This window comes from Oncorhynchus mykiss, chromosome 11, assembly GCF_057628025.1.
Source record: "Oncorhynchus mykiss isolate SJ-2025 chromosome 11, ASM5762802v1, whole genome shotgun sequence".
Taxonomy (NCBI): domain Eukaryota; kingdom Metazoa; phylum Chordata; class Actinopteri; order Salmoniformes; family Salmonidae; genus Oncorhynchus; species Oncorhynchus mykiss.
In genome coordinates, this window is record NC_143032.1 from 51,370,052 (window position 1) to 51,393,317 (window position 23,266).

At 42.4% G+C, this 23,266-nt stretch overlaps 1 protein-coding gene across 4 annotated transcripts; it reads left to right on the forward strand.

The window, feature by feature from the left end:
- Positions 1 to 259: 259 nt before the first annotated feature.
- LOC110535822 (coiled-coil domain-containing protein 158) lies at positions 260 to 10,287 on the forward strand. 4 transcript variants are annotated; one of them, XM_021621138.3, is made up of 24 exons: positions 260 to 784; positions 934 to 988; positions 1,172 to 1,314; positions 1,520 to 1,716; positions 1,882 to 1,991; positions 2,128 to 2,434; positions 2,541 to 2,617; positions 2,786 to 2,896; positions 3,066 to 3,180; positions 3,505 to 3,624; positions 3,860 to 4,057; positions 4,178 to 4,630; positions 4,898 to 5,066; positions 5,534 to 5,677; positions 6,699 to 6,811; positions 7,026 to 7,184; positions 7,295 to 7,378; positions 7,502 to 7,618; positions 7,952 to 8,100; positions 8,338 to 8,397; positions 8,560 to 8,630; positions 8,839 to 9,015; positions 9,219 to 9,323; positions 10,150 to 10,287. In XM_021621138.3, exons 1-24 carry the CDS (start codon positions 676 to 678, stop codon positions 10,233 to 10,235), a joined length of 3,429 nt encoding a protein of 1,142 aa, XP_021476813.3. In that variant the 5' UTR covers positions 260 to 675; the 3' UTR covers positions 10,236 to 10,287. The 4 variants fall into 4 exon arrangements, 2 of the variants coding, with proteins under 2 accessions (XP_021476813.3, XP_090046504.1); XR_016484526.1 differs by lacking the exon at positions 8,560 to 8,630 and having other exon boundaries at positions 262 to 784; XM_090190378.1 differs by lacking the exon at positions 2,128 to 2,434 and having other exon boundaries at positions 274 to 784.
- Positions 10,288 to 23,266: the final 12,979 nt, after the last annotated feature.

Here is a 23,266-nt window from a genome sequence, read left to right on the forward strand (position 1 = left end):
TGTTCTTAAAACTATAATATGTTATGAGCAGAGTGGACTAAGTTTTGTAGACGTTACCCTTTGCCAAATAAAAATAAATCGCGTTGTTTAGAAGGAGTGCAAAGGCGTATGTCGGTATTGTACACGCGCACTGCACTGGAGTAGGCGTTTCCGAACGAAACATGCAAATACTTGCTAGAACTTACCAATAGGATCTCGCTAGCTTTGGCTTGGCTCTGCCCACCTCCTTGCTTGTTCTGCCCACCTTCTTGCTTGTTCTGCCCACTATGACTCATTTGTCCCCATTGGAAACAATAGGCTGTGGTCTATCTTGGGTTAATTATAACATCTTTGCGTATTCAACGACTGTCGTTGTCTCGTAAACTACAACATCCATCGGGCACCGGTGGATGACAACAGGTTCTACTACCCTTTAATATTTTGTATTTAACAGTAAAGTAAAACTCGTTCTGTTCGTTCTTGAGATAGTATCTATAAAGTCAGGAACAAGTTTGTGGAGTTAGCTAGCTAACGTTTCTAAAATCCACCAACTCTGAAGAAAGCACGAAATCAACGGTTTCCATGGCGAGCGATTAAGCTTCCCTAACGTTATAACGTTAGTAGTTACTTGTAGCTGCAGGCGCTTGTGGATTTGCACATGCTATCTCACAAGGCTAGATAGCTAACCAACTGATAATGTCATCTGTATCTCAAAATTCCATACCTAAAGATAGTGATTTATCTATCCATAAATCGTCTGAATTTTTTGATGATGGATTATTGCACGAGATTCCAACAACAACAAGTAAGTCAATTAACCTGACTAGCTAGTTATAACGTCGTTAGCTAGCAACGCTTATTTGTCATAGTGCTGGTCCCTGGCGCCATCCGCAGTGGCAGCACTGAGCCACCCTCTTTGGCTATCTAATTAAGATAACTGCCCCTACCTTACAGGTACAAATGACACCAGCACTGTCCCTAAAAGGTACAAGAATCTGGATGAGTTGAGGTAATTTTTCCACTTGAAGTTTCTCTAGCTAGATAACACGTTACCTGTTAACTGCCCTACCTCCTTTTTCAAAACACTGACGTTAGCTACCTACCTACCTGTATTTGAAAACAGTCTGCCTTTTGCACCAGGAACCGTCATCCATTTGGAAGCGAATTTGTTAGGTTGGCTTTTTTTTTACAGTGAGGAGTTCAACAGACGAACCAAGGAGACCCAAATGCTGCAAGAAGAGGTTGAACATGCAACTAAAATTACCATGGAGAAAATGGGACGCACATTTCCCAGCAGCTCATCCTCACAAATAAATTACTTTCCCATTTTTATGGGTGAGTATGAGGTTTTCTTGTGTCATTAATAAAAATATAGCCATTGCAAAGCGTATACACTAGCTAGCTAGTACTAGCTCTATACAGTAACACGTCAAAATATGACACTAACCTATTTTGAATTCTGGAGCTACCTGTAGTACTTTGCTGTGATACGTTTTCCCTATTGCCCCCTTTTTTATTTATTTTATTTTATTTTTTACAGATGGTTCATCGGAGGAGAACTCAGAAGTGCTGTCTCCATACCGACCGTCTTTGATCCAGCCTCTTACATATGACCGTGATGGCCTGGATCTGATGGTGGTCAGAAGTGGTGTAACCTTCCCCGGGAAAGATGTTTTGGAAAATGTAATAGAGGACTACTCTCAGCAGGTGTCGGAGCTCCAAAAGCAGCTGAGTGAGGTTAGTCTGAGATGGAGGACTATTTATTTTCCTTTCCTGCTGAGATTTGTTGATATAATCTGGTTGAAGGAGGCCTCCTGAACTAAGTTATTTGATTCAAAAGCCGTGCAATTCTGTGCCACAGAGTTGCCATTGATTGCAGCACATTTGCTAATACTTTTTCAGATGTGTGCTTTTCATGAACAGCAGAAGTTCAAATTGCGTCAGTCCATCATCAAGCTGCAGACAAAGTTGCACGAGGTCCAGACTGAGAAAGATGCCCTGACTGATCTAAGGTAATTCATGCTAAAACCCTTGCAATGTAGGCCATTTGTACTGTATACCCTTGGACAGATCTCAGCTCATTTTAACTGTAAAAGTAAGGAAGTAAAGGATATAAGTTGCGTGAATGTTAATTGTTTTGTCCCTCAGAATGAAAGAGAGCAGAAAACAGGCAGATGTAATGGGGAAAATGCATGCAATAATCAGAGCGCTGCAAATCAATAAACAGACAGGGGACCAGAGGCTACTGGAGGCTGAGGAGGAAGCAAAGTCACAAAGCAGTAAAGCAGAGTCAATGGAGCGTACACTACAGGAGGTTCACTCCACACTGTTGGCTTATGAGAAACGGTGTAGAAACTATTTGTACTCCAGCCATGACGCACTGGGAGTTGCGGTGCAGAAAGTATTACAGGACTTGGAACATGAGAATCACAATCTGAGAGAGAGATTCCTGCTGGTAATACAGTCAGTCTTATGTTTTATGCCACTCTAAACACTTTTGTCAAAGGTTTGACGTGTTGTTCTTGATATTGTATCTTTCTATTCCAAACTCATTGTGCCAGGTGGAAGAGCAGATGGAGACTCAAGAACAGAAATGCCAAGATAAAGCAGAGATACGGTTGAAGGAGCAAAGGGAAAGGTACTTTTTCATTAACTTTTGACAATTCTTGCCTCAGTCACTTGGGTTACCTGGGATTAGTCATTCATTCACTTCTCTGATTTAAAAAAAACTGTAAGTATGTTTACGACAAGTTCCTTGAGGCGACCTGTCAAGTTGCCTTGCTTTGCTTGCTATGCTCTCTTCCAGACTGGAGCAGCTTATTACCAGTCATGACCAGGAGGTGGCGATATTGACTGAGAAATTGAGCAGCTCCAGAAGCAGTGCCTCCAGCTTGTCTGTCCAGGTGGAATTGCTACAGTGAGAGACAGTTAGTTAATTAACTCGCAAAACAATATCTACACATTTCCTGAGTTGAATTAAATTTAAAGCAAATTAATTATATCACCTATATTTTAATTTAGTTGTAAAACATCAGTCTTATCTTTCAGAAAGTGTCCAAAAACATACATTATTTCCTTCTGACCAGAAAACAAGGTGAGAGTCAGGCTTCAGTGCACCAGTGTCAGGTCAAGGACTTGGAGTCAGCTTTCTCCATCCTGCGCTCCGATCTACTGGATGGCCAGCGGATCCATGAAGACAAGGTAATGGCTACATATCTCTATTGTGTTTTAAATTATTAGAATAATCATAGTGGCCTTGGCCTATTCAAACAGAAGTTTAGGGGGTAGACATTGTAACACAGGAGGTTGGTGTCACCTTAACTGGGGTGGAAGGGCTCGTGGTAATGGCTAGAGCGGAATAAGTGGAGTGGTATCAAACACATGGTTTCTATGTGTTTGATGCCATTCCATTAGTGGCGTTCCAGCCATTATTATGAGCTGTCCTCCCCTCAGCAGCCTCCACTGCATTGCAATATTCTATGTGAAGGTTCTGAAGGTTTGGGTTGTCATGATGTTGTGTGCCAGGTGAGTGCTCTGGAGAAGCAGTTGGCTGAGGCCCAGTCCCAGGTGGAGGAGGCCCAGAGAGGGAGAGACGGATCTCTCCAGCAGGCAGAGGAGCTGGACTCTCAGCTCTGCCAGCTCACGGTAAGACAGCCCAGCCACAGACATAAACAGGGAGGATACAGCCATAGTGTGCTCCCTGCTGCTGTGGAAAAAGCACATTGCACATTTTTTATATTCCAGCAAGCCTACATCTATCAATGTATTTGATATATAAATGGTAAAGTGGCTTTGATAAAAAAACGTTTTGAATAAATCCAAACGTATGAACACAAACTGCGATGAGTAAGAGTGGGTACTGTGTTACGTGTGGGGTCAGTCAGAGCTCCGGCAGGTCCGTGAGGAGTTGGCCCTTGAGAAGGAGGAGACCAAACAGCTGTGGGAGCGGGACACGGGCCACAGTGTGACCAGCGACGGGCTGCGCAGGGAGCTGGAGGAGCGACGCCTGGGGGTGCAGCAGCTGGAGGTTCTGGTGGGATCTCTCAAAGACGACTGCCAGGCACAGATGGAGGCTCAGGTGAGAATTAAATGAAAAGCCTTGAGCTGTTTGTTTAAATGTTGTTGTTGTTTTTTAAATGAAAAATGAAACCAAGGCCTTAGTTGTCAAACACTTATTGTTTTGTATCTCCTCTGCCAGTTGTTGGGCGAGAAGCATCAATGGGAGCAGCAGGAGGAGCTGGCTGTGCTGCGAGGGGAGCTGAAACTGACCACAGACCAGCTAAACAGGGCCAGGGACGAGGAGCTGAGACTGCAGGCCCTACAGGGGGACCGGGACGAGGCGCTGAAGAGGGTCCAGGCGCTGCTGGAGGAGAGGGACAGGGAGCTGCAGCTGAGGCAACAGGAGGCGCAGCAGGGCCGGGCCAGGCTGGAGGAGGCCCAGGGCCACTGCCAGGCCCTCAGGGCAGAGACTGAGGTACTGAGGCTCAAGCTGGAGGACCGGGAGAAGATGGTGAACCTGCTTCGGTTGCAAATGGAGAGCACCACCCAGATGACCGTACAGCATGGACGTAGCATTGACTCCCTGCACGACGAGAAGAGCCGCCTCAGCAACCAGCTCAGTGAGCACAAGCTGGAGATCCAACAGCTAAGGGTTGGTTTGTTAGTTAGCTAGCTAGAGTTAGTTGACTACTTAGTTTTGATCATAGTTTATTTGCATCATCCTACTTTAATTTCATGGTTGGTCGTTTCCTCCACCTCTGGGCCAGAGGTCATACAGGCTGCTAAAGGGAATCCTCAGTTAACACCAAGAATTGTTCCTTGTCTTGGATTATAATACTCCAATGTTTTCTTTTTGGGTGTGTTTTCAAAGCTATCCTACCAATAATGTTCAAACCCTGCTGTGTCCCACCCTGTACAGACAGACTTGGAGCAGTGTGAGGAGTGTTTGGCAGTGCTGGAGAAGGAGAGGCGAGAGCAGCAGGCTGGCCTGTCCGAACAGAGCCACTGTGACAAGGAGCTAAAGCTGGAGAAACAGAAGCTCACCGCTGAGCTAGAGATGCAACGCATGCAACTGGTCACCCTCACAGGTACACTAGCTGTCATTATAGATGGCTTTCATATGAGAATATTCCCCGTGCACAGATAAAATGACGCACCCACTCTGTCAGTTCTTTCATCAGCAGGATAATGTTGTGGTTATCCGTCTTGAGGCCGGCCTTCTAATCAACATAAACGATTGTGTTGACGTTGTGTCCTTGATTTAGCCAATTAAATGTTTTACTCCTGTGACCAAACCGTTATTTGTTAACGTTTCTCTATGAATTATGATCTTTATTAATTCTGTAATATTGAAGACCTTTCAATGATTAGATATAACGGCCATTTCTCCAGTCTTTGGGGTAATACAGGTCTTTAATGGCAAAAGGCAAGAATAATGATGAAGTTGCTACACTGTGTTGGAAAAACACTTCAGCGTGTACTGTATGTGTTTCATGTTCATCAAGCCTTCATTGTGCTTTGTGTTTGTGTGTGTGTCCATCTGTCTGTTGTCCAGAGGAGCATGAGGAGTTGAAGAGGCTCCACAGCAGTAAGAGTGAGGAGCAGGAGGGTGTGTTGGTGAGTCTCAAAGCCCAGCTGAAGACCACCCGGGCTGAGATAGACCAGGCCAGGAGGACCCTAGAGGGGGTGGACGGACATGGTCAGCACTGCACATCTGACAAACATCACAGAGAACATTTATAGTATAGTAGAGCATTTTGTGTTTGTATGATTATGGGAAATATACACTGTGTTTAGGCATGAGATTTTTAGTTGAGAGAACTGACTATTGCAACGGATGAGTAAGGAGCTCTGGAAGAAATACATTAAAAAAAAAAATTGAATCGCAACCAACATATTTCCAGACTAACCCATCTTTCCCAGTACACTACCATTTTACTATTTGATTTGCAATATATACATCTGTTTTACTGTGGTGCCTTAGCGAAGGTCTAAACCTCTCTATTTGTACCATTTCTATTGAGATTGCCCCCCAAAATAAATTGTTTATCTAAGAGTATAATCATATTTTCCATTGTTTGATCGTGGTTCTTCAGATCTCCTAACAGTACTGTTTGTAGGTCCACACAGACGTCGTGACTTAACAACCAGTCCTGGACCTGACACCAAAAGTGAGCCCCCGAAGGACAGAACCAAAAGAGATGATCTATTGATTCTGTTTCCTAGTGGCAGAGTCTGTTCAATGCCCCAATATATTGAGCCTTATTTTTGTGGCGAGAATTTTATATAATAGTTTTAATTGAAAAGAACGGATTTTGATGTGTCAATTTGTTTTCTCTATCAGTTCATAAACCCGATGCCTTGGTATAGTTGTCAAACCTCTCGACCTTAAGTAAAAGTGATACATTTTACAATTTATACTAGTCATTTTAAGCCATGCATGGATTTTCTTTGGAGGCAGGCCAACAAATTCATTCCTTTCTCTTTTGAGCAATTGCCTCTTCCATTTTTGTGGCAGAGCTGTGACGAGTTTGTTATACTTTTGTATTGGGCATACACCTTTGTTAATAGCTTGTGTGACAATTTGGATGTAAATATAATTTCAGTATAATGTAGGCTTTAATTAATTCTCCCCCTCCATTGAGTAGACAGAAAGAGATGAGAGTAGATGAACCTTGATTGACTCCTCCTCTCTGCCCTGCATCCCCTTTTCTGTCCAGGCCTGAAGGTTGCCATGGGAATGCAGAAGCAGATAAAAACTAAGCAAGACCAGATCCACTCTCTCCAGGGCCGAATCCAACTACTGGAGGAAACCATGGACAAACTGAGCCAGGTAGGAACACCTGACAGTCTGTTTTAGGGATCCATGATGCAAAACTCCAAATTCTGAGTGAATCCCCATTCTCTCACTATTACACGTGCCCTGGCTTCCACACAGAAAAAAGGCCTGTGTCCTTAATTATGTAGGGATTTTAAACAACAAGGGATTCTAGTGTTTTCTTAAATGTATAATAATCTGCCATTCAATATGGTCTCTCTCTTCCCAGGAAAAGCATTACCAGAGTCTGGAGAGTAAGCGTCAGGTCCAGGAGCTGGCCTCAGTCACAGAGGAGAAGAGACAGATGGCAACTGAGTTGGAGACCGTCCGTTCCCTGGAGAGACTGCTCAGGGAGAAAGTGGCCAAACTGGAGGCGACCCTACACAAGGTGGTGTGGCACTACCTTGTATGTAAATTCACTTCATCACACAGTATATATATATATATATATATGCTTTGACTGACCCCCCTTTTTTTTACACTTGCTACGTTCCTCAGATGTCTGGGAGCGTTATTGACTGTCAAGACTTCATCCAGTTGCAAGAGCAGGCGTTTGTGCGGCTGAAGCTGCAGCATGCTCAGGTACAGTTCAGTAAGACGGGTGTCCATTTGCCTCTATAGAGGTCTAATGCATATGATGTCTTATTATTTCTGTCTCTACCTTTTCTACTGTGTGCTTTTTCAAGTGCTGTGTCTTTTCAGCAGGAGCTGCAGGGTCAAAACCTGCAAGACACAGGGAATGCTCAGCGTTCTTCCCCTACAAGCCCAACAGCCCGGAATGCACTAACCTCAACCCAGTACCGCTCTAACTGCCATCTAGAGGTAAATCAATACAGAAATCTCCTACAAAATGGCTCCAATCCTCCCAGGGCCTGGCTTTATCGCTGTTTATTCAGCTGTGGAAAACAAAGATACAAACTCAGCACATCTGACTTCCCCAAAATTAAAAACACACCCTGATTGCATTCCTGTGGTAGCACGACAGACTCGCTCAGCAACCGTTTGACTTGACTCGGCCGGATTTAAGCCAATTTATTCAAAGCATGGAGGGATTCCAGATAGTAAACAAAAGATTTATGTGTTGAATATACTGTAATCCTTATTGGTATTGGCCATAATGGTATTTTACACAGCACCTCTTCACCCCTCTTGCAGTTGAAGTCGCAGCGGCTGCTGGAAAGCCCCACTATGGAGCTGCGTTCTCTAGTCAAAGAGCTGCGACGTGTGATTTCTGAGAACCCCGGACCACACACCAGCATTATCAAAAGGACGTCTGCTCCAGAGAGAGTGCACAGGACCACCCTGTAAGTCTGTCCTCATCTATTAGAGATCATGTGACCATTAGAGGTCATGATGTTACTAGTTTTCACCCCACATTTTATAGTGTGCGCCAATCTGTTTATTTCACAACCACTAGTGAGTGACCTTTTACGCAAATGTTTACAAAGATTGTGTTCTATTTGGTTCTCAATCAACCCATTAACTAAAATAATGTGGAGCCTCTTATTCAAATGTAATACAATAAAATATTTATCTTACAGCAATGAAGTCACCAATTGTTTTACAAACAATGCCAAAACGACAAAGGGGACCTACAGCAGGTAAGAGCATGTATCCTTGAACCTCTTGTGTCTGACTGCCTGAACATGGCAGTTGGCAACCGGCCCCTACCTGTGTCTTGGCTTTTCTACTCCTCAGGCCACATGCATGTGCAGTGTCTGTGGCATCGTTCTAATGCATGTTTGTGTATGCAATATGTGTAGTGGTGTGCCTCACCTCCTTAGGACAACTGATCTGGATGAGCGGAATTTAAACAGAACCTTCTCAAGCGAGAGTGAGTTTGTCTTTGTTGGTACGACCAACCACTTATACACAGTTAACAAAGCATGTGCTTAATTTCCCTTATTTCACACGTTTCGTATCACTCTTCTAGTCTCCTTTATCACCCCTGTGGTCCCCTCAAACGTAATATGATTAAGGAACACACTATTTTGATCAGTGAATCTTTCCTCCACTTTAGACATCGTTTGCTATTTCTACAGGCCAGGACTTCTCTTTTGTTGCATCTCTGCCTTGCTACACATCGTCACCTCGAGCCATGGCACTGGGCCACACGTCCCCTGTACACTCACTCCTGACTACTGACCACAGCCCCACGCATCTACAACCGAGCAGGCCTCTGCCTCAGGCAGGAAGCCCTCTTGCAGACATGTGCACCTGTAAGTCCAACTTCCTTCAGTGTTATTACACCTGTTGTGTATCCAATGTGGGAGATGACCGAGGCCTTCTTTGCACCAGTTAAATGGGCTTGAAGTTCCTGTTACTACAGTATGTCGTCATAATAATGTTTGAACTTCTGAACTCTAATCTGTTGACCTTTTTGAGTGAGTTACTTGTGGTTTCACTTGAAATGTTTGTCCAGTGGCCAATCCGCAGGCTGAGTTGACAGGACGCACATGCAAGCACTTGCAAGGAAAACTGGACAGCCTTCAAAACATGGTGGATGACTTGCAGATGAAGAACCAAGGTTTGTTGAGCCAAGACACTGTTTTTTTGAGTTCATATGACTGTTGTGCAGTGGTCGGTGACTGACATCCGTGCTAAAGAACTGAATCTGTATTTAGTGTTGAATTAGCCTAGATACCAATGTTGTCCACACTACAGTTGTGAGAATCCAGACTTATGTCTGTCCTTCCCTGTCTCGTGTAGCAGACAAATATTTTAATAGGAATGTAATCAGAAAAAAAGAGGATATTGGCTTGGGTAGGTCAATTTCATGATTGTATAAATAGATGGTTTATAGCTGACAACGTCACAAACGATGCACACGCTTCAATGGGGCAGAAGTCCGTGACTTGTTTTGATTCTGGATGGCCAGATAGCTACCAACAATGACAAGAAACTGCCACGTGGGGAATCACAATTGGCTTGTTTCATCTTATTCTTGATACCATGTTTTGACTGATTTCATGTCAATGCTAATATGGATAAAATTCACAAGCTAGCTAACCAATGTATCAATGTATTTGTGAGACAATAAGTGCTCATTGTGCAGATGTATTTATGTTTTTAATAAACATTGGAGACAAAATATAGTTTACATGTTATCAACAATCTAAGTCAACCTGTCTGTTTTGCCCCATTGTTGAGCATGCATCGCTTTTGTTGCTAAACAACCAACCCGTAAATGTAAAAAATAAAATAAATGTCAGAAAAACATGAATTCTTGATTAATCCGGAGAAATTCCATTTGCTGTTTGTCCGATAAACTGGATTGTCCTAAAGGTGGAATTCGACATGAAAACCCACATTTCTGTGAGAAACTTTTTTTTTTTCCTTCTTTTTTTTAACAGACATGTCCTCTATGATAAAGGGTCAGGAGAGGAGGTTGATGTTCAAAGACAAAGGGAGGCTTTATAACAAGCAAGGCTCTGGGTGAATGTCTACATGTGTAACAAAAATAAACTTGTATTTAAATGAAGGCACTCTGATTATTGTGAATTGTCTTTTATTATTAATTGAAATTGCCAATGTCCATGGCATGTTACTTTCAACACAGCAAGATTGGCACTAAATATGATGACAGAAGGATAAACAATCTCTTGTTGTTCATAAAATATGTCATTTATTCAAGGTAACTGAGGATGATCTGTGATGTACATGCATTGACAGACAGTCAATGTTTTCTAAACATGATCTGGAAACACGTGAAAAATTAAGATCCACTTTTTCTTTTTTACCAGCATAGTGTCTTATTCTTGTGTACTATTGTGAAACTGACCTACATAATGTCTATTGAAACATGCCTGAAGGACCAATTTCCCTTTCCGTGTTGAAGCAGAGCCTGCTGCATCTGGCCTTGATCAATTGTCTCGCTCCTCTTCTGCAAAGAGAAGACTCAGAAACCGAAAAATAGTTAAAAAGTCAAGCAATCTGTATATAATATCTCTTTTTTTAATCTAATAATAATCTGCCATTCAATATGGTCTCTCTCTTCCCAGGAAAAGCATTACGCCTGTGCTGGGAAGCACTCACTACGTACACGTGAAGCAATGTTGTCATACCCTACCCTCAGCCCCGTGCTGATGATGAACGCTTGAGACCCATGCTTCTAATATAATTTCAGATCATTTTAACTGAAACGTCAAGGGGGATTGATGGTCTCTCAAAATCAATTGTCTCATAAATACCCACAAAGAACAAGGACAAGTTATACCAAAGACCCACCATTTCACTTGGTTCTGGTGGAAACTCAATGTCCTCAGGGATGATATTGGGGTCTCGTAATGGTTCATCAGCATCTCTTTACTTCCATGTTTTAGCATCTAGGAACCATGCTCCATATTTGGGGCTTTTAGTTCCTGGTTTGCTCTGTTGAACATGAGCATTATTATTATATATATATATATTTTTTTACATAGGCAGGAAACAAGAAAAAAAATACAGACTGCTATATTGGTCTGCTAATACAGGACTCGTAAAGGCCCAGGGCACTACTTCAGTGAAGGAAAAAATATATAAATAATTCAGGGGGTGCTGCAACACCCTCAGAATCCCTACTTCCTGTGTTTATGTACGCAGTCCTCCTCACCTTCTTTATGGTCATGGAAGGTTTGTGTTCGCTGTGCTTACCAATGAGGCGACCCAGTCACAGAAAAGCTTGACTTTCTTGATGTCCTCCTCTTGAGATGTGGAACACAGTCGTTTGACATTGATTATCTGGTCTTCCTTGGCACTGATCTGTTTTGCTTGCAGCTCTTTGGGCAGGAATCGTCCATCCTTTAGCAAAAAAAAGAAAAGGGTTAACAGCACAGACTGTTGGCTCCATATCCTACATCACCAGTACTTATACCAGTAGATCAGGGCCGGCTCTAGCCTTTTGGGGACCTGTCATGCCAAATAGTGTCCCCCTCTGCGGGACAATTTTTGGCATGACAGGCCCTAAGTGAGTTTTGGTTGAGGGGGCCCCCACCTCACGGCAAAACATTTTCATGGCCCCATTTTCCTGCAATTTTACACATTTTGCAATGACTTATGCCATGTTGATATGATATCTGAGTGACAATGACTAAAGGTCAGGGCACATGCCCTGCATGTCCGGTTGATATTCGGCAATGATTACTACACATTAAGATAGATGGCAAGACTAATCTTACTCTCAATAGTAAGTCGAGATCCCGACTGAGTTATTTTTGGTCAGGGGCCTGTCATGCTAAATAATACATGCCAAAGAGTGTCCCCCACTGCATCACAATGGGATTCCCACTGTGACGCAGGGGGGACACTTTGGCAGGTGGACACTATTTGGCATGACAGGTCCCCTTGTGGCCGGACGCCCTAAGCAATCGCTTATGTCGCTTATGCCAGGAACCGGTCCTGCACTAGATGTACAGCTTATACCCTAGTAATGAAGAGTTTGCCCCAAAACAAACTTCTCTGGAAATGACATTGCAGTGACAGATGGTCTCTCTCTCTCACTTCCTCCTCTGACTCGGATTCCTGTATGATGGTTTCACACAGCTCAGTGCAGTCGTCTGGTGAAGTCACTGCAGAAGCTCTGTTCACACACTTATCCGGCCCCAGGACACAACCTGATCAAACAACTATCGGATGAAGGACAAACAGTAAGTAGTACATTCAATTGTGTTGTTACAAGTAAGCAAAACAAAGTCATGCCGTAACAACAGCGTAAGAGTTGATTACTTTTAGAATTCAGAATTGTTTGTGCGTGAACCATCTGATGTATATTTTAGGGTCTGGTTTCTCGGACACAGATTAAGCATTCAGTTGGACTAAAACCCTTTCAATGTGTTTGGAAAGATGCCCTTTATGTCTTATTGCAAAAAGGAGGAGGCATCTTTTATCTTCAATGTGATGACATCGCTAATTAGTCTTGTTATCTACCTGCCACTCACCTCTGGGGGCATGCCATGCTCTTAATGTGGGTACAGAGCCAGAGGATGCTGTTTGAGTTTGTGCTCCACTGCAGCCACATCCTGTGTGCCTGCTGCAGAGCATTTTGCTTAGAGAAGCAAGCCTGCTATTTTGAGAAGCACTTCCTTTGTGTTTTATCAGAGAGAGATGTAGGACATCCCAACTACAGAACCATCCAATGATGGGATTTATAAATGAATTATCTGGGCTCACAAAATAACTGATCTCCAGAAATAACTTTTGGAATGCTCAAATTCTGAGCTAGCCATTAAAAAAGTATGGTCCGCAGCTCTAACTGAATCTGTACAACCCTTTAACTGGAACAGAATATGGCATCCCGTAATCCGAACTAGCCATTTATAACTTTTACATTTGTTCACAGACTGTATTTAACACCAAGGAAACGTTTTACGATGAAATTGGCCCCATCTCCCAACTGTTCACTGTCCCTACATCAGGTAGGCACATTCCTTCATATGTGGGAGTGCCCTGCAGTTAAACGCTTCAATGCTTTGTATCTACTATGTTACTTAACGATGATAGCCCATTGAATATCTCAATACATTTTTCCTTGTCCCTGTGGGGTAAAAGCTAAACGGTGATTACTTTCACATTGCCCACATTTGGAAGCTCCAGCGAGAGTGGGTTGTGGAAGGTCTTCAATTATTTGTCAATTAAACCCATTTTTATTTGTAACCTTTATTTACGGCCTACCCCGGTCAAACCCTCCCCTAACCCGTACAACGCTGGGCCAACTAAGTCAATTAAACATATGACAAAATATGTCAGCCAGATATTAAAGTATGACTGTAATCACCATAACAAATGCAACACAGTGCTGTCTTTTAACGTTAGCTAGCTAAGGTGGGAGTAGCTAAGGACTTAACCGTAAACTTAGCCCAAAGGCCGACAGCTGGCGATATTGAGTCAGATTGTCAGTCATATTGGTCAAATGAAACGACGCAATGTCGCCATCTGCCGGCCTATGGGCTACCGTTAACTCTAATGGTCGACCGTCAACATTTGGACCAACGTTGACCATTAAATCCTGAGGTACTCCCACAATAGCTAGCGACAATCTTTAGCTAACGTTTGTGTGAGAGATGTAACGGGCAAGCTAGCAGCACATCCACATTACCGAGGGTAGGCAGGCAACATCTTTCTGATCTCCATTGGTCCATTTTTAAAAATGTTTTATCAGTCTTTACGTGTCCTTGTTTTGTCAAATGTCCATGTATTGAACAGTAAAACGAGTCTTGCCCTTCGACCCTTAAATAATTCCAGTATCGAAAGTTTGTTCGTTATGTGGATACTAAGGTAACTGTTTTAGCGCTAAATCGGCAGTTCTTATGCGATGTCACAAATATAAATCCAGAGACCCTTAATATGGTTGTTTAGTTATATTTACATATGTTCATTGTTTATTTAGCCCATATTTAAATATGGACTGTGCACTCCAATGTTGTACAGCATGATTGACTATAAATTAAACCTTAACACATACAAAATAAGAGCAAAATCATCACATACAGCCTTACTGTTTTGACCACTAGATTGTGGTATTTATTTGTATTTTTTATTATTCTGACAAAAGAGTGCTTACTTACTGGGCACAGATGTCAATTCAACATTATTCCGTTGGTTCAACGTAATTTCATTGACATTATGTTGAAACAACGTTTGTACAACCACTGTGTGCCCAGTGGGAAAAGAAAGGGTTGTTTAACATTGTAAGTTTGGCCTGTCGTGTACTTTGGGTCTTCAGAGTTTTCATTCCTTCTTGCGCCATGTATTCCTCCTGCTGTGTCACAGGACTGAGGTCAACACTGTTGAACAACATCACAGCCTCTTGAATGACAAATCCTCAGTGTCATCAGCATCCGATTCCATCAACAAGGCACCATTTGTTAGGCCAGTGAAATTCCACTTCATGGATTTATGGACTGTGGAAGACCCAGCCTTTAGTAAATGCCTCTGACAGCATTTTGACCTTGTCGGCCAACTGTGAAACAGCTCCAACAGGCCTAAGCTGTCACAGAAAGGTTATGAACTTTGTTTCAGCCAGACTACCAGAACAGAGGGTGGTGCGGTCTGCACAACGCATCACCGGGGGCAAACTACCTGCTCTCCAGGATAGCCACAGCACCTGATGTCACAGGAAGACCAAAAAGAACATCAAGGACAACAACCACCCGAACCACTGCCTGTTCACCCCTCTACCATCCAGAAGGTGAGATCAGTACAGGTGCATCAAAGCTGGAACCGAGAGACTGAAAAACAGCTTCTATCTCAAGGCCATCAGACTGTTAGGCAGCAGCCTCTGCGCTAGTGATGGCTGTTTATGTACAGACTTGAAATCATTGGTCACTTTAATAAATGGAACACCAGTCACTTTAATAATGTTTACATATCTTTCATTACTCATCTCATATGTATAGGTATTCTATACTATCTATTGCATTTTAGCCTATGCTGCTCGGACATTACTCATCCAAATATTTATATATTTTTATTCCATTCCTTTACTTAGATTTGTGTGTGTATTAGGTATTTGTTGTGGAATTGTTAGATATTACTTGTTAGATATTGCTGCACTGTTGGAACTAGGAGCACAAGCATTTCGCTGCACTCGCAATAACATTTGCTAACCGTGTGTATGTGACCAATACAATTTAATTTTATTTGACATATTTGAACTTCTTTGGCAAATATGTCCTCTTGGCTCCAGGACCATCTCACAAGGAGTTTTCCCTTTGACAAAGCCTGCCTACTTTCCTTGACATCTTTAGGTTATTGTACCATCTTCCATCATACCATCATGTTACTGTCCTCTGAGAAATGTGGTATGTGATTCAGAACACTTGATAATAAATAGACCTTACCAAGACTGTACTGTATACAGTATATGAAAGGACTAGAAAAAGTATTAACGTATTCAAAATATGAAAATAAGTTTGAAATGGGCTTGTTTGAACCCTGAGGTTTGTTAACCGTCACTGTCAGATTTTAAGGTTTTGAAGAGGCGTAAAATAAATTCTCCCTATGTTGTAATCTCAAGCATTTCTAGTTGGGAAACGATTTCATCACTTGTGTCATGGATTTATATTGACTGAAATATGACACGTTTGGAAGTTGTGATCACCTGGATGATGCCTCCAAATAGTTGCGTTGACCATGGTCCGACTCTCCCTGGAGCCTTGCCATTTGGCAGATCCATAAGAGAAGTAAATATATGGAATCGAAAAGGATCTCAGGATTATTTGTCCGACATACTCCCAAAAAACAAACACTATTTACATGTACAAACTTTGGCACTGTGACATACTTGAACTTCAAAGTCGGATTGTAAAGGTGGAGTTGTCAGTGTACTTTAACATTAGTACTCCTTGCATGATGTAAACTTTGTAACTAACTCTTGGGTGTGTGTGGAAATATTATTCTATGGCTATATCATATTTTTTAATATATTCCATTGTATATCTTGTTCCATTTGATGTTGGGTGTTGACAATCGAGTGTGCATTTCCAAAAATGTCCCAACAACTTGGGAACCAAAGCAACAGGACAACATTCGTTTTTTTCTTTATAATCATCTGCAATTCGTAGATTTCAGAAATCTGCAGAGAAGTAAAACAATAAAAAAGGTGAGGTACTGTCAGGCTTCTCCTCAAATTGTGTGCAATAAGATGAAGATATAAGACATTTCTGTTTTGTATTTTATTTACATTTTTATAATCTTCAATTAGTGGATTTTCATTTCTGTTTACACTTCAAAAAGTTGCATTGCATCCTCTTAGTCTTGTTGCAAAGTTTTCCACTCAAAGTTGGGAATACGAAGACCACATCTACAGTTGAAGTCGGAAGTTTACATACACCTTAGCCAAATATTTCAAAATAAATAAAATATGAAATAAATCATTCTCTCTACTATTATTCTGACATTTCACATTCTTAAAATAAAGTGGTGATCCTAACTGACCTAAGACAGGGAATTTCTACTCTGATTAAATGTCAGGAATTGTGAAAAACTGAGTTTAAATGTATTTGGCTAAGGTGTATGTAAACTTCCGACTTCAACTGTAGAAGTGCTGGGACATTATCAATCAATTGCATTTGACATCTCATGTTTTGTCTGAGAAAAGCTTCACTGTTGTGCTACAGGTACTGCCTCCAAAGTGCAAACCAAGCGCTATGGGCACACTTTCTTGCTTCTAGGACAGGAACTTGTGAGAAAACAATGAATGATATGTGGGGAAAACAGATACCCAGACAGGTTAGATTAGAATCATTTATTCAAAATGTTTTACCTTCTAATTAAAAGTCTCCTTGTCCTGGTATGTATGAATGGTTGCCTTATTTGCACACTGGACCCTTTTAGAGTGCACAAAGGATATTGTCCCTTGCACCCAAAAGTTTTTGTTCCCAATATGATCAAATAGTGTTGTGTGCATGGGCCGTCAATTTTTATTTATTTAACTAGCCAAGTCAGTTAAGAACAAATTCTTATTTACAATTGACGGCCTACTCTGGCCAAACCCTAATCCAGATGACGCTGGACCAATTGTGCGACTCCCAATCACGGCCGGTTGTGATACAGCCAGGAATCAAACCAGGGTCTGTTGTTATGCCGCTAGCACTGAGGTGCAGTGCCTTAGACCACTGCGCTACTCGGGATCCCCTCTTAGGAGCATCTACAAATAAAATCAGTTTTCGCTTCACTAACCAAATCGTTTTTTCCCCCTAGAAACAATGTTGCTGCATTACTTGCCTATTATCATTCTTCCCTGGTGATTTTGCTTCAGTATTTTTCGCTTCTCTTGTTTGAACAGATGCCACCCCCCTCCAGCATGGCCCGATTGTTATAGTACTTACTTATTAGTACATTGAAGTAACACTTTAGTAGCATTTTAGAGTACACCCAAGTAAGTTCCTTTTTGTTAACAAGCAACATCTAATAATATGATGTATAACTTTTCCCATGGACTATAATCAATGGGCATCTTTTGTCTGAATACAAGGATTGGCATGCAACAACCTTTTGCATGCCATTCCCTGTATTCAGACAAAAGATGCCCATTGATTATAGTCCATGGGAAAAGTTATACATCATATTAGCTCAGTCTGTAGCCTCCAATACTGTTCAAACAGCATTTTAGCAGGATGTAACCTATTGGCAAACCAAATTACATTGAAGTCATGGTGATAGTGAAAATGTGGGATCCTGAGTGGCGCAGCGGTCTAAGGCACAGCATCTCAGTGCTAGAGGTGTCACTACAGACCCCGGTTCAATTCCAGGCTGTTGAACAACCGTCCGTGACTGGGAGTCCCACAGGACGGTACACAATTGGCACAGGTTTGGCCGGGGTAGGCTGTCTTTGTAAATAAGAATTTGTTGTTAACTGATTTCCCGAGATATAAATATATATATTTTTATATAGTCAATGGGAAACAGATTACATTTTAGGAGCCGGTCTACTTGTGAAACTTATATTAGTTTGGTGCTGGATTTGACCTCATTGTAAAATAAGAGTGGCTGACTGTTTTGCCAACAATAATTTCAGGGCGGATATGCAAAGTGTTGGCAGTCTTTAGGGCCAACACCCAATGACTGTTCTTTATAAATATTTGCCTAATTTTCCAGGCCACGAAAATAAGAGACTTTATTGGCCGACTTGTCCATTTCCCTATGCATAACCTGTTATCTGACCGCTAATTCACTCCATGGAAGTTCTGTGTAAATACATGTCCTTGAGTCAAGCAGCAGGTGTTATCTGTAAATAAGGATGGATGCTCACAATGTGCTCTAAAAGCACCCTTGTCCTATTACACCCAACTGTCCATCACAAGTTGTGAATGACACATAATCCAAAAGGTTGTTGGAAAAATGTCCCTGAAACCACATATGGTGGCAATGAGCTTGAGCTATGACACCCTGGCATCCAGTCTCAACATGGCGTGATCCGTTTCTGAAGGTTAACTTGTGTGACTGTGAAACAAATGAACCTAAAAACTTGATAACTGTCCCCTATAGAATACTGGTTCTCTGCTATGCAAGGCCCTCCTATGCAAGGGTTCCAAAATTGGGGAGCGCTGTCAAACTTTTTTTTGTTGCTTTGGGGAGGGTTGTATGTTTTTTTGGGGGGTGCACAGGGGAGGGTAGTGCGTTTTTTACCTGGTTTAAATTCACTCCGCAGGTACAATATAATTGCTTCCATCCTAGCCACATTTCCTCATCTGCTTGCTTGCCCCATCCCCTATATCAAGCTGTTTTGTTACTTTCCTTATGCACTACGCTTTTCTCCGCACTAAATTTTACTATACCACAGATCAATATAGTCTACCAGTCTAACTGTCTATCCTTCCATCTAATTTGTCCAGATCTGCAATAGGCTAACTAGCAGTCATATCACACATATAAAATCATTCAAAGCTGCATACATTTCAATATGAATCCACAAGAACAAATAGCAATAGCTGAGAGGCAGCGGAGAGGCCAGATGCATTCTTACAATGGCGCTGGAGAGGGTGGCTGCCATTTTATGGGCTCCTAACCAACTGTGCTATTTTGTGTGTTTTTTCACATTGTTCTTAACTTATTTTGTAAATAATGTTGCTGCTACCGTCTCTTATGACCGAAAAGAGCTTCTGGATATAAGAACAGCGATTACTCACCTCTAACTGGACAAAGTTTTTTCTTTAATGAGTCCGACGTGAAGGATATAAAAAACGATGCTGGCACTAAGACCATACTCAACAAGCTGTTTAAGGCCATAAGCAAGCAAGAAAATGCTCATCCAGAAGTGGCGCCCCTAGTGGCCGGGTCACTTTAATGGAGGCAAACTTTTTACCATTTTACCTCATTTCTACCAGCATGTCACATGTGCAACCAGAGGAAAAAAACTTGAGACCACCTTTACTCCACACACAGAGACACATATAAAGCTCTCCCTCGCCCTCCATTTGGCAAATCTGACCATAATTCTATCCTCCTTTTTCCTGCTTCCAAGCAAAAACTAAAGCAGGAAGTACCAGTGACTCGCTCAATACGGAAGTGGTCAGTCAAAGCAGATGCTATGCTACAGGACTGTTTTGCTAGCACAGACTGGAAAATGTTCCAATCACTGGCTACATTAATAAGTGCATCGACGACGTCGTCCCCACAGTGACTATACATACATATGCCAACCAGAAGCCATGGATTACAGGCAACATCCGCACCGAGCTAAAGGCTAAAGCTGCAGCTTTCAAGGAGCGAGACACTAATCCAGACGCTTATAAGAAATCCTGCTATACCATCAGATGAACCATCAAACAGGCAAAGCTTCAATACAGGACTAAGATTGAACCCTACTACACCGGCTCCGACGCTCTTTGGATGCGGTAGGGCTTGCAAACTATTACAGACTACAAAGGGAAACCCATCCACGAGCTGCACAGTGACGTGAGACTATCAGACGAGCTAAATGCCTTTTAGGCTCGCTTCGAGTCAATCAACACTGAAGCATGCATGAGAGCACCAGCTGTTCCGGACGACTGTGTGATCACACTATCTGTAGCCGATGTGAGAAAGATCTTTAAACAGGTCAACATTCACAAGGCCGCGGGACCAGACAGATTACCAGGACATGTTCTCAGAGCATGTGCGGACCAACTGGCAAGTGTCTTCACTGACATTTTCAACCTCTCCCTGACTGAGTCCGTAATAGCTACATGTTTCAAGCAGACAACCATAGTCCCTGTGCCCAAGAAAGCGAAGATAACCTGCCTAAATGACTACCGCCCCGTAGCACTCACGTTGGTAGCCATGAAGTGCTTTGAAAGGCTGGTCATGGCTCATATCAACACCATCATCCCAGAAACCCTAGACCCACTCCAATTCGCTTACCGCCCCAACAGATCCACAGATGGTGCAATCTCAATCGGACTCCACACTGCCCTTTCCCACTTGGACAAAAGGAACACCTATGTGAGAATGCTGTTCATTGACTACAGCTCAGCGTTCAACACCCTAGTGCCCACAAAGCTCATCACTAAGCTTAGGACCCTGGGACTAAACACCTCCCTCTGCAACTAGATCCTGGACTTCCTGATGGGCCGCCACCCAGGTGGTAAGGCTAGGCAACAACATGTCTGCCACGCTGATCCTCAACACGGGGGCCCTTCAGGGGTGCGTGCTTAGTCCCCTCCTGTACTCCCTGTTCACCCACGACTGTGTGGCCAAGCATGACCCCAACACCGTCATTAAGTTTGCTGACGACACAACAGTGGTAGGCCTGATCACCGACAACGATGAGACAGCCTATAGGGAGGAGGTCAGACATGTGGCAGTGTGGTGCCAGGACAACAACCTCTCCCTCAATGTGAGCAAGACAAAGGAGCTTATCGTGGACTACAGGAAAAGGAGGGCCAAACACGCCCCCATTAACATTGACAGGGCTGTAATGGAGCGGGTTGAGAGTTTAAAGTTCCTTGGTGCTCACGTCATCAACAAACTATCATGGACCAAACACACCAAGACAGTCGTAAAGAGGGCACAACAACACCTTTTCCCCTTCAGGAGAGTGAAAAGATTTGGCATGGGTCCCCAGATCCTCAAAAAGTTATACAGCTGCACCATCAAGAGCATCCTGACCGGTTGTATCACCGCCTGGTATAGCAACTGCTCGGCATCCGACCGTAAGGCGCTATAGAGGGTAGTGCGTACAGCCTAGTACATCACTGGGGCCAAGCTTCCTGCCATCTAGGACCTATATACTAGGCGGTTTCAGAGAAAGATCTTAAAAATTGTCAAAGACTCCAGTCACCCAAGTCATAAACTGTTCTCTCTGCTACTGGATGGCAAGCGGTACCAGGGCGCCAAGTGTAGATCCAAAAGGCTAATTAACAGCTTAACAAACCATAAGACTGCTGAACAATTAATCAAATGGCCACCCGGACTATTTACATTGACCCCCCCCCCCCTTTACCGCTACCTACATGTACAAATTACTTAACCTAACCTGTACCCCGCAAATTGACTCGGTACCTGTACCCCTGGTAGATAGCCTAGTTATTGTTATTTTATTGTTTTACTTTGAAGATTATTTTGTACGTTCTTTCATTTAGTAAATATTTTCTTAACTCTATTTCTTGAACTGAATAGTTGGTTAAGGGCTTGTAAGTAAGCATTTGATTTGATTTGATCACTGCACATGAAAGAACAGTGAAGACATGAGACACGCAGCTCAAAAAAGCTCCCCTATTGATCTTGTTTAGGGACAATACAATTATCCTACCTAGAGTAGCCTACAACACTAAGTGAGTACAAAATTCTACTCTAGGTGAAAATGCCATTTGAATAATGGCGCAACGGGCCTTTGATTTAAATGTTTCATTCCATTTGGAACCATTGTGGGACTACTCTCGACAATTTATAAGGTATAGAATGGCACAGTAGCAGGCCAGTCTGGCTGTATTTCTACTTCTGATACTGGGATGCACTGTCTGTTGCAGATCATCATTCTCCCAAGTCATCCTATAATAATGTGGCGACATATGCTTCCGGCAGGCCCAGCTATTCAGAAAAGTTTAACGAACACTCTGCCTCCTCTCCAATCCGAGAGGCTGTTCCTCATGCCCCCTTGAACCCTGTGCTTCAATATAGCCTAAATATTTATAATTTCACTTTTGAAATGTATTATCTTTTATATGTGACTTAAACACAACCAGTCACAATGTTTTGATCTGATTAGGCTACTTCAAAAGTATTCTGTAGGCATGAGCACGTTTGTCCAAAATATAATTCCAGCAGTCTCAAAATGGTTTGACATTAACCAGGTTTACATCCAACCTTTTGGTACATGTCGGATTAAAAATGTCATGACATCATGGGAAAGCATGCAGTTTATTAGGCTACAAATTAAATAAATTAAGATGAACTTCACAGTGTGGTGAAAGTGCACGGTGATGACCTTGGATGCTCCTTTCAATAAATATCAAGGGTCTTATTCTGCTGACATGATGATCAATGCTTGGCTGCCATTTGACAGATAAAAATAATCTTGCACTTTTGTCCATAATAATATCATTGTATATTGTAGGCTATACCCGCACTGTATCTGAAAACTGTTGGCTGGAGCGCACGTGCCAATACCCGAGTGGGCACATTTGCTATACCTATACAACATTTGTCGTGACAAAATCAATTGTAGGCCTAGAGTTGAAAAAAGTCAATTAGATGGAAACACAACTCTTATGGGAAAATGTGCATGTTGTTTTTAATTCAGATTTTAGAATATTCACATGAAAATCTGTAGCCAATGGGATGAAAACCTAGCTATAGACATCCTAAAGACTCTGGCTAGTGCGTTAGTCCAGTTTCACTGTGATTATACCTGCACATCATGGTTCACCAGCAGCCCCAAACATCTAATGAATAAGCTACCAACCAAACAATCTTGTAAAAATTGTGTTTAAACTCCCCCTTCACACTCATCTGGAGGTCAAGCATTTGTTTTCTCTGTAATGTGTCTATATCTATCTACAGTTGAAGTCGGAA

Coding starts and splice junctions, on each gene's coding strand:
- LOC110535822 (XM_021621138.3), top strand. CDS start 676: ATGTCATCTGTATCTCAAAATTCCATACCTAAAGATAGTGATTTATCT. Junction 1,992..2,127: donor GATGCCCTGACTGATCTAAG/GTAATTCATGCT, acceptor TTTGTCCCTCAG/AATGAAAGAGAGCAGAAAAC. Junction 6,812..7,025: donor CCATGGACAAACTGAGCCAG/GTAGGAACACCT, acceptor CTCTCTTCCCAG/GAAAAGCATTACCAGAGTCT.